Source organism: Zonotrichia leucophrys, chromosome 5 (assembly GCF_028769735.1).
Source record: "Zonotrichia leucophrys gambelii isolate GWCS_2022_RI chromosome 5, RI_Zleu_2.0, whole genome shotgun sequence".
In the NCBI taxonomy this organism is placed as follows: Eukaryota; Metazoa; Chordata; class Aves; order Passeriformes; family Passerellidae; genus Zonotrichia; species Zonotrichia leucophrys.
This window is the reverse complement of record NC_088175.1, coordinates 39,113,604-39,128,855: the sequence shown is the minus strand read 5'-3', so window position 1 is coordinate 39,128,855 and position 15,252 is coordinate 39,113,604. Positions and strand designations below refer to the sequence as shown.

At 39.4% G+C, this 15,252-nt stretch overlaps 1 protein-coding gene across 3 annotated transcripts in view; it reads left to right on the top strand.

Moving 5' to 3' along the window:
* Positions 1 to 15,252, top strand: part of LRP5 (LDL receptor related protein 5) — a 125,231-nt gene that overhangs the window by 24,245 nt on the left and 85,734 nt on the right. The window contains exons 1-2 of one of the 3 annotated variants that reach the window (XM_064714696.1): positions 3,535 to 3,615; positions 6,340 to 6,491. In XM_064714696.1, the coding sequence (XP_064570766.1) occupies positions 6,439 to 6,491 (53 nt within the window). In that variant the 5' untranslated portion in view covers positions 3,535 to 3,615; positions 6,340 to 6,438. Of the gene's footprint in view, positions 1 to 3,534; positions 3,616 to 6,339; positions 6,737 to 15,252 lie in introns of those variants that run through there. The other 2 variants (XM_064714694.1, XM_064714695.1) reach the window with 2 other exon arrangements.

Below are 15,252 nucleotides of genomic sequence, written 5' to 3'. Positions count from 1 at the left end.
TAGGTACATTAGTGAATGAACAGCTCTGCTTCTGCCTTAGCCTGGTAGCAGACAGATCTGAGCACTGAGATCCTGTCTGTCTTGTGGTATTCTTTGCATATATAAACAAATCTTTTACCAAATATGTTTTATAATATGAGATATTAGCATGGATTGGATTACTGCACACTGTTGTATGCCTCGTGTGACCATGTGAATAATTTAAAATATAGGCTGGTAAAGAGGAAAGTTTACAAAAATTACTGACTGTACACAATGTGTGTAAATGTATGATATTCTTAGTGGTCTCATCCTGAATTTCAGACCTTGTTCCTGAGTAAAATCAGATAAAATGGAAATGAATCCTCATTATTTGATAACCAGAACACCTCATGGCTTGGAAAGCAAAATTCCTGTCAAATGGATTGAACAGGAAGGGTTGGAGGAATGGGATGTAATTTGGAGACGGAGTGTATTTTCATCTTCAAGTAGTGCTATAAACCAGCCATCACTGAGAGGATCAGCTCACAGAGAGAAGTCTTAGCCATTCAGGAATGAAAAGCCGAGTGCATCACTGAGCCTTTTGTTGGAATATCTTCAAGTGCCTTACTTGAGCATGAGTGGCTTCACTGCAGCCCTTTGAGATAATTAATAGCAGAAGGAAGGGTATGTTTGTAGCAGGAGGAATGAGTTTTACAAATTGTTGGGCTGAGATTCCTGTTCAAGTTCTTTGCTAAAGGGGAAGAAATGTGTGGGAGTGAAACCAAGGAGTTTTTTTAGTCTTGTGCCCTAAAACTGCTACCGCCTACTTCTGCGTTAGAACAAGAATATTCTGTAATTTAGTTATTACGCTGGGAATACACTTTATTTTCAATAATATGTTTTGAGGATGACAGCCACAGCCCTGTGTTCTTCAGAGGACTCCACCTGTCAAGCTGAAACTTGAGTTGAGTATGTGCAGTTAGGACAGGAAGATCAATATACAGTCTTATCTTCTGGTGTTGATGATTTCCCAGCACAGGAAGGACATTGACCTGCTGCAGAGCCCAGAGGAGGGCACCAAGATGATTAGAGGGATGGAGGACTGCTCCTACAAGGACAGGCAGTGAGAATTGGGGCTGTTCAACATGGAGAAAAGAAGGTATTGAGTTGACCTAGCTGTACCTGAAGGGGCCTACAAGCAGGATGGATAGAGACTTTTTATGAGAACATGTAGTGGTGGAATAAAGAGGAATGGCTTCAAACTGATAGAGAGTGGGCTTGGATTGGATATTAAGCAGGAATTTCTTTACTGTGAGGGTGGTGAGACCTGCAGCAGGTTGCGCAGAGAAGCTGTGGGTGCCCCATCCCTGTCAGTGTTCAAGGCCAGGCTGGGTGAGGCTTTGAGAGACCTATTCAAAGGTCACCCTGCCCATGGCAGGGGAGAGTTGAAAATAGCTGATCTTTAGGTCCCTTCCAACCCAGACCGTTCTGTGATTCTATGACATCCAAGGTCTAAGCCTCCATATGCTCCAGAGAGTTAGAGCTGGACAAGAGGGATCACTTTCTGTTGTAGAAGTGGTTTCTCCAATTAATTTATGGCTTAGGACCCTACTTACACAGTCTTGTTTCTGCACAGCAGCTATTTTTAAGTGTAGAGAACTGATGCATGCTAATTCCATATCCTGCCTAAGAGTTTCCATAACATGGTGCAGCCTTGGGTGCAAAAGTTTTGACATGTTTGTTTTTTACCATCTTGCATGCCTGTGGTAGGGGTGTGTGGGGTTTTTTTGCTCTTTGGTAATAAATGTTTTTGTGGTTTGGGACATTGACTGCTGCAAGAATTATGTTATTCTCTCTGTCCAGCCATACAGATGGCTTAACCACAGAGATCTCCATTGCAATTGTCTTGTTAAGGTTTGAAATAATATTTAAAATATAAGTTGGTGCACATGCTGTAATTTTGGATGGCTATTTTCGCTTGTATGCTTATTAAAATGAGACCCTTGTTTTGTGTTGTCTGCCAGGTTCCCAAGATCCTCAGTTGCTTTTCTTAAAATCACAGTTAAACCTTTCCATGAACTTCAGCCTAGTTAACCAGTTTAAGAGCTGGTAAGTTAGGCTTTTCTCCTGTGCTATACGTAGGATTTGTGTTTGTTCTGTGCTCCTGGTGCTTTCAAGGGTAGAAATCATGCATGTGCCTCAGTATTCTCATGTCTTTCTATTTTGCCTTTAAGGGGAAGGAGACAAAATGTAGGCATGTCAACAAGTATGAAGCAGTAGTATAAATATAACTTTTCAAAACTGTTGCTCAGCTTCTCTTAGAAGTGTTGCAGCTTTGCAAAAAACCAACAACTGATGACAAATACACTGTTGATTATCATTCCTGATCATCTTAGTCTTAATATGTATGTTGAGGCCTGTCAAACTGGTTTTTAGAAAGCTATTACTGAAACTAATAGTAAAGACCATATAGTGCATTTTTTAGTTGTTTGTTCCATATCAGTTTACTGATGCTAACAGGTACCCCTGAAGCACTTAGTAAAATTCAAGTGCTCTAAAAGGGCACAATTAAAACAGTGGAAGTTGATTACTGAATTCAGAAACTGATACTGTTTATAGTAGTGAATGAAATAAATTATACCAAAGTGTACAAATCCTCCAGTCTTAAGTTATGTCTGCACAAAACAACTTTCCTGATGCAGGTGAAACAGTTAAAACTTAGTAAATGGCCACAGACAAGGAATGAGCATTTGAAGGATCAAAGGCAAAGCTGGAAATTGAACCCTTGCTTGATTCCTACTTTGCCTGATGAGGAGTGTTTGCTTTTCTGCAGTTAATGGACTGATGAGATGCTCTGTTTTCACACAGTTGTACAATAGGCTTCTGTGTAGATACTCACTACATTGTCAAGTCAAGGGTGTTTTCTGCTTAGCCGGAAAACCACAGGAAAATTGGTGGGTTTTTGCACAGAAATAATATGTCTTTCTAGAATGAAGTGGTTTTGATCAAGTACTGCATGATCCAAGTAAGATTGTAGAATTGGTGCAAGAAGAAATTCTGTAACTTTGTGTAGTTCAGGCTCTTATCTCTTTAGAGTTTATTTGAAAAATTGTTATATTTCAGTTTTTTTTGTTTTGTCCAAAGACTGTGAACTGCAGCTATGTACAGATGTTTTAAATATCTCCTATTATGGAAAAAATATGAACTGTTCTAATTTTACTGAAAAAGAATACTTTTTTTGTGACTACATTAAAATGTCGTTTCAATTGGGTGGTAATAGACTGGATATAAACAGTTTATCCTCCACATTCAGCATTCATCCTTTCACTGTTTATTCTTTTATTTTTGCAGAATAGAAATAGTGTTTCCCTTTCCAAGCAATTTGCAGTTGTCAAGAGTATTGCTGATCAAAATAGAGCCTAACATTCCGTGTTCTTTTGAGTCTCTTAACCTTCTAAACATGGTGTACCTTCTCAAGGAAGGGATATTTCCACCTGTGATACAAATAAGCTCATTAGAAGGTTAATGGTAGTCAGTTGCTGCTGCTTTTTTTGGGTCTCCCCCATCCCTTTCCTCAGAAACTCCTGTTAACTTGCTTTCCAGTTTGCTTTGCCTTGTCAAGAGCTGTGCAGTAAAGAATTGAATCCATTAAGGGTAAGAGTGTTCTGTGGACCATCAAGCCTAGTTCAGGACTAAAAAGACAGCATGATTTAGGAGGAGATTGATCTTCATATTCTTGAAATGAAGTTTTGATTCTCCCTTCATGTGGGATTCAAAATAAGCTTGTACCAAGTATGGGTGGGATGACCTTGGATCTCTAGCATGGTATATTGATGGCACGGGAAATCAAGTGTTTTGTCAATGCCATTTTTTGGATGTTTTTTGAGCTTTGTTTCTCAATCTCATGCCTTAAAAACTGTTGGTTGTAATTTTGTAGAGTATGAATATATCTTTTGAATTACTAAATTGTTGAGTTTAGTAATTTTATGAAATGAAATGCTATCTGTCTGTCTTTCTAGAAACACATTTGATGTCTTAGCTGCCTCTTTCATATTTATTGCTTATGAACTGGGAAAGTTGAGAATTTGAAAAGTTCTGTGAACTTGGGACGTCTTGGAAATTGTATTTGCAAGCTGCAAAGTTACTAAAAGCTGCAGAGTTACTAGAACTAACTTTGCCTGCTCATGAGCCATCACATTCTGACCTGAAGTGATAAATACAAGACAGTGAAAGCAGAGCATTTAAGTACTTTTCTGGCTTTTGCTTTATTTTTTTTAATTTATATGAGAGACAATGGCTTTCTTCAGCAACATGTCAGGCAAGAATTACTGTAGAGAAGCAGATCACTGGTTTTTGTTGGAGTTTGAGTATTTTTTTTTGTTTGCTTATTTGTTTGTTTTCCCAACCAGTATTGCTCTAAAAGGGCTCTGTAACCATTTAAAAAACAAAATTAATTTAAATAATATAAAATATAATAAAAATTTAAATTATAATATATATTAAATAAAATTTATTAAAATAGGCTAGTGGGGAGGAGCAGAGAAGTTTTCAGAATCAGAGTTCTGCTTTCTCTTTTTGTCTTTCCCAAAGGAAGTGGGCTAATTGTTCTTTAAGGAGATCAAGCCTGGTCGTTTTCAATGATCAATCAGTTTACAGGAGTGTACAGTGCAGTGAGGTTCTGACAGGGTTGCAAGCCGGGCAGTGTGATTTCCCTGCTGGGTGCTCATGGCCAGCACAATGTGGCTGCACTTCAATCAGGACATCTCTGAAGGACAGAAGTGACAGAGAACACAGCAGTTAATGCCCTATCTGCCTGCTGCTGCCCCACTGAGTACAGCAGCGGGGAAGAAATCTGTTGAAAGGGATGGGGAGCTGGGATAATGTTGATACTGATTGGATTAGACATTTTTCATGTCTGATCTTTAGTTAAGAAGCTGTTGAGTTCCTCTGCTGTTGATTGGACTTGATATTTCAGGTTCGTTTTTCCTTTGTAGTAGCATTAATAATGCCTTCAGCATGGAAATGTCTAGATGAAAATCCATCTATTCAGATTCCTCTAAACATGTTTTTGAGACAATATTTGAAAAAAAATTTCTGCATAGTATTTCTACAGCTTTGCTATTTGTCTGGATGTGGGGCTGGTTTTGTGAGGCAGTGTGCATAACTTGAGAAGGTCTCTAATCCAAAGAATTTGTGACTTAGAGCCCTCTAACATGAACCTTCCCAAGTGCTCAAATGGTTTGATGCAGTGCCACTTAAAACAGACGTGGCAATGGGGAACCAATGAGCTGCAGAGAAGAAAACAAGCACTTGGTTATTTCAGACTTTTTTTGTCTGTTTGCAATAACTAACCTGTTGGATTTTCCTCATACTATTCCTAGTGTTTTTAAAGATGACTGAGAGAAGGACTTGGCAAGTCAGCAACATTAAATAGGAGGAATACTGAGACATCATTTCTTAACAAGAATCTTAATTCTCCTCAAGCTGTATAAACTTTCTTGAGTTAAATATTGTAGAGAAAAAAGATGCTACATCTTCAGTGAAACATTAATGATAACAATTGGTTCTCTTTGCTGTCCAGGATGCTCACTAGAACCACCAGGTGATGTAAATTACATCAGCATACTCTTCCTTCAAAAAGCAAAATAAACCAATCTCTTTCCTGGCTTGGGGTGGGGGGGGAAAGACCATGGAGAATAATAATAAAAACTCTGAATCTTTATGCATGTTTTTGAGTTCATCTGAAGTTGAGTTGTATATTCTGACTGCGGTCCTTGGCCTGCACATAAACACGTTAGTTGTTGTCAGGATGTGCAGAGGCACACACTCATGTAGCCAGAGCCAGAATTCATGAGACTGGCAATAGCAACTGCAGGGCTGCCAGCATTGCAGACCTGCAATTCAGACACTGCATAAACTGTCTTATTTTTTAAAATGGGCAGGAGAAATTGAATCTGAAAGACTATATCAAGAGGTAACTCTTACATGTTACATACAGTAACTTGAAATTAAAACTGAAGGTATTTACATGACAGGCCTGAACTGTAGGAGATATAATATATGCTGGTATCCTATGTGTTGTTCCATGACTAGTAAGTGATTGGTTGTGTGCTGACTGTGCATTGGAGGCAGCCTGTTGGATGCAGGGGTTGCCTGTGAAGCTGGGAGGCAGCAGGTGACTGGCACATCCCCTAGATAAAGAATTGGGCCTGCCCTTCTATCTCTCTTTTACACCCCTGTCTGATGTAGGGAAGGAAGAGGTTTTTAGATACGATGATGTATCTAAGAAGAAATCCTCCAGCGCCACATGCATAGTCAGCTCTTGAACACCCGTAGGTGCCTGCAATGCTAACGTGTTTCCCTGTTTTCCCTCTGTAGCGTCTCCCTTTCTGCTGTTTGCCAACCGGCGGGACGTCCGGCTGGTGGACGCCGGGGGCACCAAGCTGGAGTCCACTGTGGTGGTCAGCGGCCTAGAGGATGCTGCTGCCGTCGACTTCCAGTATTCACAAGGCATCGTTTTCTGGACAGATGTGAGTGAAGAAGCCATCAAGCAAACTTACATTAACCAAACTGGGAATGTGGTGCAGAATGTCATCATTTCTGGTCTGGTTTCCCCGGACGGCCTGGCGTGTGATTGGATTGGGAAAAAACTTTATTGGACGGATTCAGAGACCAATAGGATAGAAGTAGCTAATCTCAATGGAACATCTAGAAAAGTCCTCTTCTGGCAAGACCTTGATCAGCCCAGGGCAATAGCTTTGGATCCGGCTCATGGGTAAATATTAATTTGGCTTAAATGCTTAAATGGATACTGTGGTGATTTATGTTGAGTTTTTACTTCTGAAAAGAAAAGGGACACATAGCCTTTTGTTTCACTTAACTTTTTCCTGAGGTATTTTTCTCAAGATGTGTAACTGAACATATGTTTGCGCTTAAATATTTTGTGGCAAGAGATGGCAGCCCAGATGTTGAGCCAAAAAGAAAAATACAGCTGGTTCTTAGGTGCCAAGCCAAATATTCGACCAGTATAATCACCTGGCTTATCCCATTGCACTTTGGAAAAGTAATTAATTTTCCAAACATTTTATTATTTTCTCAGTGATCCTGTTTAGTAAGTTAACTTTGATTTATATGTGATGTCTATTTAATGTAGGCAGCAACATGTGCGAGTCTGCATGTGTTGAAACAGGAATTCTCACTTGCTGTGCTCTGGTAAACAAAATCAGGGTATTTTTAAGTGATGATGTTAAATAATAATGTTTGTGCCACCAAGGGAAAGAATCCAGGTGAAACTGTGGATTCTCAATGCTGTGAAGCGACCATGTTGAGAAACAGTAAAGAGTGCAGGCTGCATGTCTCAGTTCTTAAAAATACTTGTGTATGTGCACGGTTCCTCCCTCCTCAGTCTTCCCCAGAGTTTCACATGTGCTGTTTGCTCTCCCTGTGCACAAGCAGTGCTGGTGTTGTGTCCTTTGGGCCTGGCATTTATTGCAGTGATGGCTGAAGTTTTGCTGTGCTAGATGGACCCTCATAAAATGAGGAAAGAGAACTCAAGTGCATTTCTGTAGTGTGCAGGGATCCATACAGGTGGGCTGGTTTGCCACTGATCTGCTGCCATTTTCACGATACTTTTTCAGAGACCACTTTATCTTCCTCTAGGGTCTACTTAGGTAGGTTTCTCATCTGTAGAAAAATCTGGTATTAACTGATATTTTCACCAAGTCTGTCCTCAGACAATGATGCTGAGTTAATGCAAGGGCTTAGTATAAACCATAAAAATAAAGTATTTGGTGGTTTATCCTGCTCTGGAAGATGTAGAGTTTCTTGAGAAACTACCTGCTTCACGTGTGTGAGCAGTGAAGATGGAAACTAGGCAAGAGAGGGCAGCTGAAGATCACAGGTCAGCACTTCCATGCCTCAGACTGGAACTCTGGCTGTTTTTGTAGTGTTTCCTGCGTAAGATTTTCCAGATGAATGTGAGGTGTTGCAGGTACATTTATGATTAATACATAAAGGGCATACAAAGGCTAAATGACAGTCTGTGTACCCAAAGAAACAAAATCCTCAGTTTTGTTGACAGGTCAAATGCTGGAGCTGCCTGTATCCTTCAGAAATGGCTGGAAAGGTACAGCCATTACTAGTGGAGTGACTTTGTTGGGCCAAAGGACTTTTCCAGAGGGGCCTTATCCTAATTCTGCCTTCCTTGCAGATGCCTTTAGGTGAAAGGAATTCTCCCCACAGCAAATTGTTGTATAAAGGAGTTTTAAATAAATTAACATACCAGGGTACAATCCTGTTGTACCCTGACAGCAAGTAATCTATGCAGAATTAATTAATGTTGATAAATTAGATATTGAGTTCAGTAGTGTATTTAAAGAGAGGATATGATGTTAAATTGAGTATTTCATGGTGAGGTGGATTACAGAGAGTGGTATGGTAATTTGCATGAAATGCCAATGCCAGGTTTGCTTCTCCTAAGTGGATGCAGTTCCTTGCCTTTTGACTGATTCTTTAAGTGTTGAATCAGACAGGTTTGCCTGAAAAACTAATATATTAAACTTAAAATATAATTTTAAAAATCAGACATCACATATATTTGTGGAATGAAACATGCAGGTTTGCTTTTACAACCACTTCATTTCACCTGGTAGCTCTGAAATAATTCCTAGGTGCATCTGTGAAATGGTGATCATGACATTTGATTTTGGCACAGCAGGCTTTGGGGTTGAGCTCACATGTGTTCCATTTTCCAGGTATTCTCTGGGGAAGACAAGTGGGTGACAGTAGGAGAAAAGAACCATTTAGTATTTTATCTATTAGAGATTTTATTTGTCTGTTTGTTAAAAGTTTTCAAAATCAGGTGGCTAATACTGTTCCTACAACTGTCAGAACAGTATTAGATCAGAGCACCTCAGTAAGTTTGTGGGGTTTTTTCCTGGATCATGAATTGTGATGCAGTTCAGACTAGGGTTGTTAAAACTGGTTGAGGCAATCTGTCATTTGCTTTCATTTTGGAGGAATTTTCATTCCGTTGATGTCATTTTGTCCTTTTAGCAGTTTCTACTAGAGAAATGGGGTGGGAAGCTTAGAAAATGAGGAAGAAAACTTCATTAGTCAACTTTGGTTTCCAGAGGCAAAATGGGACAAATAAACAGTTTGCAAATGCTTAGCTGATAGTATTAGTACCCAAACATGGGTTTGTCTAGAATGCTCCAAATCAAACAAATCTAATCTCTCTTGAGATAATAACATTTTCTTGGGCAGAATGGTGGCATCTTCTCTTATCTTTTAGCCTTAGTAAGGCTGTTCTGCAGAGGTGGATGGAGGACTCTGTGTTGGGGTGTTTGCAGTGGGGTGTTACGTCCAGAGTGGTGTTTGCCTAATAAGTAGATTTTATTCCATTTTGAGTGTGCTTCTTCAAGCTGTAGACTATTTTGAGAGAATGGAGAAGAACATATTGAAAATACAGTCATCATCTCTCAGGAACACCAGAAGTGTAATGACCAAGCCTTAGGAGAGGGATGGGAGAGGGGCAAAGTTGACTTCTGGAGTTTCCTTTTGAAACCTATTTTTCTGTGATTTCCAGTTTACATTCAGGAGTATGATTTTTCAGATGTTCTGATGGGATTCCTAAGTAGTAAGTCAGATGTTGTGGTGATTTTTAAAGAGAGTTGCATCTTTTGCACATTCAGCCTATCTTCCTTTTTTAAAGGCAGTGATTATCTCATGGTTATGACTGAGAGAGATTCCTCTCCCCTAACAATCATTCAGTGCATTCCTAAAATTTCATTTTTTAAGGCAAGCTATGGGACACTTAAAGCTTATCTGTGAGTCTCTCTTCTTCCCAGAGCTAGTGAAAATCATTCATTGTACAGGGTCTTCTGATACTCTGAAAGACTATCATAATTCACAGGAGTTGGCTTAATATGTAATGTCTTAATGACATACATTAATATGTAATGTCATTCTTTCCCATACACATTAAAATTTTCTTGCTGAATTCACTGTATATTCTAGGAATTAAAGGAAGCAGACTATGTGGCAATCCAGTTACTCTTCCCTGACATGAAGGATAAACTAAGAAGACAGAGGACAGTACAAAACATTTTTCTATAAATTTGCTGATGCTTTGTTTTAAACATTTAGATCCCAGTCCTGCTGTAGGGTGTGTTAACCTGAATTTATTTAATGGAGGACCTTAGGCTAAATTCTTGGTATTGTTTGTAGAACATTAGCATTTATGTAAATTCTTGATAGGTAGACCACTGGTGGGGGATTCAGTAGTGTTGGTGTTATTAACTTTGAGTTTGATGCTGCTACATAAGTGTGTACATGTTTTCAGGATAACAGCTTCTAACAAATCTGAATTTATCGTATGTAAAGATTTTACTCAAGCTCAGCTAAAAGAGGTAGCTCAAATTCCCTGCAATGCCAGGCAAAAAACTTAAGTGTCATGAACATTGTCTGAAGAAGGAGGAATGTATTTGAAAAACAAATTTTTATCACATGTCGTGGCAAGCAAACTTCACTTTCCTGAAAAGAAGTCTTCAAAAGAATGCATGAATGAGTAGCCAAAACAAATAATTTAATTCTCAGTCCTGTAGTGAAGGTCTTAGATCAGAACACCCTAGAATGTGTGTTGACAAGGGTCATTAAATCTATGACATAAAAATCTCAGTGCTTGCTACCTTCTCCGTTTTACACAGGGCTCTGATTCTGAGGGTCTGTAGCATATCCATAATCCTCATATCTGATTTTTACTAAGTGCTTAATGAAGTAGTTAGTTCACATAATGAAAGTCTAGAATGTGTTAGAGATATTTACTTTGGTTAATATAAATCTTGAATTTGTTATTACTTGTGTGATGGCTGCTGTATTGCCTTTGGAGTGAGCTTACTATCCAGGTCCAGGCTATATTTTTTGTAGCTTGCCTTGCTCAGCAGACAGTAATGCTTGAGAAATTTCTTCCCCCTCTGTTTGCTGAAAGCAAAAAGAATTAGACATCTGTGAAATGTTTGTGAAATCATTATTTTAGGGAAAGATAAAAATTGCTTGCCTCAAGAAAAGGTGTGCTGTCTTGTGTTTTTTTTGGTGCGGGTATAACCACAGTCATCACTTGGTGTAGTCACTGGTGGTGTTGAATTTGCCATACGTGAGCTGGCCTGCTGACCCTGGTGGGATCTGTAGGAATGGTGTATGTGAGAGAGGAGAATGAGGACCTTGGAACTGGTTTGACTGAAGAAAAGCTGCACACTGCTGTCTACATTTCCTCCCTCATTTTAATTCTTAAAAGTCTTCCATGGCATGCTGTGAGGCTGTTGGGCAGAGTCAGTGCTGGTGCCAGTGGACCACCCCAGAACCTGACTTCATTTATGGAGCAATCTTCTCCTTTTGGAAAAGCAAAGCTTCAGGGGAAGGAAGTAAGATACAAATTAGAATGCAGCAAAAAAAGTACTAAAAATAAATCATCTGTTTTGGCATTCTGCAGAATGGTTATTAGTTCAGAGATTAAAACAAGCCTAATCATGTCTGAACAGCATTAAGGGATTGTATGCCATAGCCTGGCTTAGCCATTGCCTCAGGTTGCTTATGGCAAATTAGCCAAAATCTGCAAGCAGTGGCTGTCATTGACCTAAAGTATATTTGGCACCAAAGAAAGGATTAGTGGTAAATGCATCAAATGGGATACTAAAAAATGGATATAGACAGGACAGCTATCACAATTAGAAAGCTTTCAGTTCAGAGTCTAAAACTAAAAGCCTCAGACCTGCCTAGTTGCAAATCCAGTATTTGCTCAGTGTCTCAGCAAGCCCATGAACAAGACCTGGAGCTGTTGTAACTCACAACTGTGTTTATGTCAGCCCTTCAAGCTGTGCTGGTGTTTGCTGATGGTTCAGCAGGACCTTGACCCACATAGCAGCATGGCAGGTACTAAAGGTTAAGCATGTTGGCCTCTGGGTTGGAATTATTTGGATCTGTATGAGCTGCAGCCGACTGAGGCTTCTGATACAAATAAGGGTGGATGATGACATCTTTTAAGCAGTGTATCTTCTGGTCTTAATCTCCTTTGGAATAGTTCAGAGGAGAGGGAATACTGAAGAAAAACTTGTGACTGTTGCAAGTGGTGGACAAGAAAAGCAAGAAACATTCTCTGAGTAAAGAAGGTTGTGCTTTTTAGAAACCCTAACTTGTGTCTGCTTGGTTAAAATGCAGAAGATGCCCAGGTTTTGAGTGAAATGTGCTTATTGCTGCCTGAAAGCTAGAGATTACTTTATATCCTGTGTGTTTCTAGTTAGTAATTAATTGCAACTATAAAATTATTTTGAAACTTTTGGTTAGTTATTTGAAACTCTGTAATATATGAGTAGCATGATTATTATCTTAAAATGAAAGAAAAGTACTCAGCTGTAAAATTGGTTCACAGTCATATCCAGTATCTTGGTATGGCAGTAATTTCTGGGACTTGGAAAGCTTTTGATATGTCTCCAAATAGCTGCAAATAGTCTCATGCATAAGAAACTTGAGGTTTTTGTGGGAATTGTTATTTAATCTAATTTTCAGATTATTGTCCTTGATGGTGACACCCTTGCTTTAAGTAGTTCATTAGTCTCTTCTGCTTATTTCTCCCTTTTCCCGCTCATGGATATGACTGTTTTTCAAAGATCTTTTGCTTTATTTGAGAGCAGACCTGCCTGTTCAGAGAAGACCTTTTGTTTCATTTGAGAGCAGACCTGCCTGTTCAGAGACGATGGAAAAAAAGTAATTTACTTCTCCCCTACTCCCCAAAATTGCATGGGAAAGAGGTGGAAATGTGTAGACTTCCTTAAAAACCCCACTGACCTCCCTCCCCTATTTGCACTCTTCTTTTGCTGCAGTTTCTGTGACTCCTCCTATCCTGAGTCCTGGACGCTGATACTTCTTTGCCCTGTACTCATTTAATCTTATTACGTTTGGGAATTGTATTCTTCTCTTCTAAATTTCTACACTGTTTCTTGGGGGAAGAAAAGGAGCAACAGGATGGCTTTAGTTGTCACAGTGCCAGTGTGTGTTGCAGTGGTTTCTTGGGTGAAGTCAGGAATGCACTGGCACCAGAGAGGTGGTGGAAGCTCTTTGATTAGATGATGTCATTGGGTGCATTTTGTAGCTGCATCATGTGGAGATCATGGCATATACAACATGTTGGTCTGGATGGACTGGCACTATTCTGGCATGAATGAGTTGCTTTGGTTTAACTCAAAACGTGTTTCTATTTTTTTTTTTTTCATGTAAAATTAAGCATTAATATGAGCTGAAGTAAGAATTTTTCCACTTAATCTGCTAAGGGTGTTCTCAGGGTTTGTTTATTACTGTGCTTGAAATTACAAGGGTGCAAATGAACATGCTTAAGTTCTGTGCCTTGACAAATTCCTGTCTGTAGTTGGTGTGTATCTTTCCCTAAACATTGAGTTAAAGTGTATCAGCACAGAGAAACATAAAGTGCCTTAGTTTGAACTAAACATTTGAGCCGTTGTGAGATGGGTGGGTTAGAGAGCCACCAGCACCTGACTTACACATTTGGATTACTGTGGTTCAGTACTTTTGCTGCAACCCATCTTCCATTAAGTCAGTCTAATGTGTAGATACAGTTTTTTTTTTTACTGTCCCAATAGGTTTTCATTCAGTGTTTCCTTATGAAGAGAGAAAGAAATCTAGGTTTAAATTCAGGTAGATGTGGTGGAGTAGTGACTGGGTCTAGCTCACAAGCTGATGGAGAGTTCAGCAGTTCATTCTGCTCACTTTTTCATGTGAGGATACTGAATTTTGGGTGTCTGTAGCGTGTCTTAAAATGGGTTCAATGAATTGGGATTTGGTCTATTTTTCCCATTCCTAAAGTAAATCACATTTTGTGAAAGAAGGGGACCTGGGGTCAGTGGACTGCCTGTGAGACAGCCCTTGTTGTCAAGAAAGCCAAGAGCACTCCTGGACTTCATCAGATGCCATCAGATCAGATCACTCCAGTGCTGCCATCAGATCAGGGACCTCCCTCTCCACTCAGAGCTGGTGAAAGGACCCTTGAAGTGCTGTGCCCAGTTTTTGCTCCTCAGCAGGAGAGAGACATGGACACGCTGCTGTGAGCTGATCACAGCGCCCCAGAGATCATTAAGGACACCTTGCCAATGTGTGTTTCCAAAGAATAAATCAGAATAAAAGACATTATAGGAAAACTGTAGTGGAGAAGGCTGGTTCTCAAGGGTTTTGTTTACTTTGTACACATTTTTTGAATACAATGTGATTAGTTGTAATGATTACTTGCTATGGCATATTTTTGGGTTTGTTGTAATGGTTTTGTCGAGGACATCCAGGTCTCAAAATTCAGTGCTTGAAAAAAAGAAAAGAAAATGAAAAGGTAATTTGAAAAAAAAGAAAGTAATTTGCAGCTTAATGCTATGTGAGATAGACATTCTTTTCTTCTGTTAGCAGTTGGGGATATTTAATTTCACAGTGGAGTTTTTGTAGCTTTAAAGGTGGGATGGGGGAAGTAAGTTTTAAATGTGCAGGAATCTAAACTTCATAGCAATTTCCTGTAAACTCCTGTTTTATGCCATGGGCTTGTATAAGTTCAAGAGCATTGTTGAAATTGGAGAAGTTTGTACTGATTTATATCATCTGTACAACTGGCCCCTTTTGTGTAAGCAGGTTATGTAAGGTTTGGCAGCTGTACTGCATTTTGGGAGATGGAAAAAGTGTTTGGGCAATGTTGGCTGCTTTTTATTATGTCTGTGATACCTTCCAGCTCAGATGGTTGATTGGCTGCTCTTGGAGGGCACAATCCTGATTTCTAATCTTTGTAAAAATAATGACAAGAGACATGAAGCACTGGGAAGTAAGAAATAATCTGCAGCTTTAAGACTGAGGGGAAATATGGTCTTCATTCTGGTTTTGCTCCTGCACCTGGAATTTTAAAATGAGTTAAGCAGGGGAAAGAAAACAAACCAACCAACCAAACAAAAAAACTCACCCAAAAACAAAGCCAACAAAAACCCCCACTGGAGTGCAGTTTGCCAACTTCAAAATCTGTTTGTTTTTGCAAGGTGGTTTTCAGTCCCATTCTTCTGATAGGAGGGAAGCACCATTTAAGCTCTGATTCAGTGTGGTAGTTCATATGCCAAAACTCAGGGCCTTGTTGGCTGCAGTTGAATTGCATTTAATTAAGTTCCGATAGAAAGCTTGGTTGTGAAGCTTGAAGCTTACATATAGAGCTTGCCTATTTGTAATATATGTAACACATGACATGTATGTGCTTACACAGAG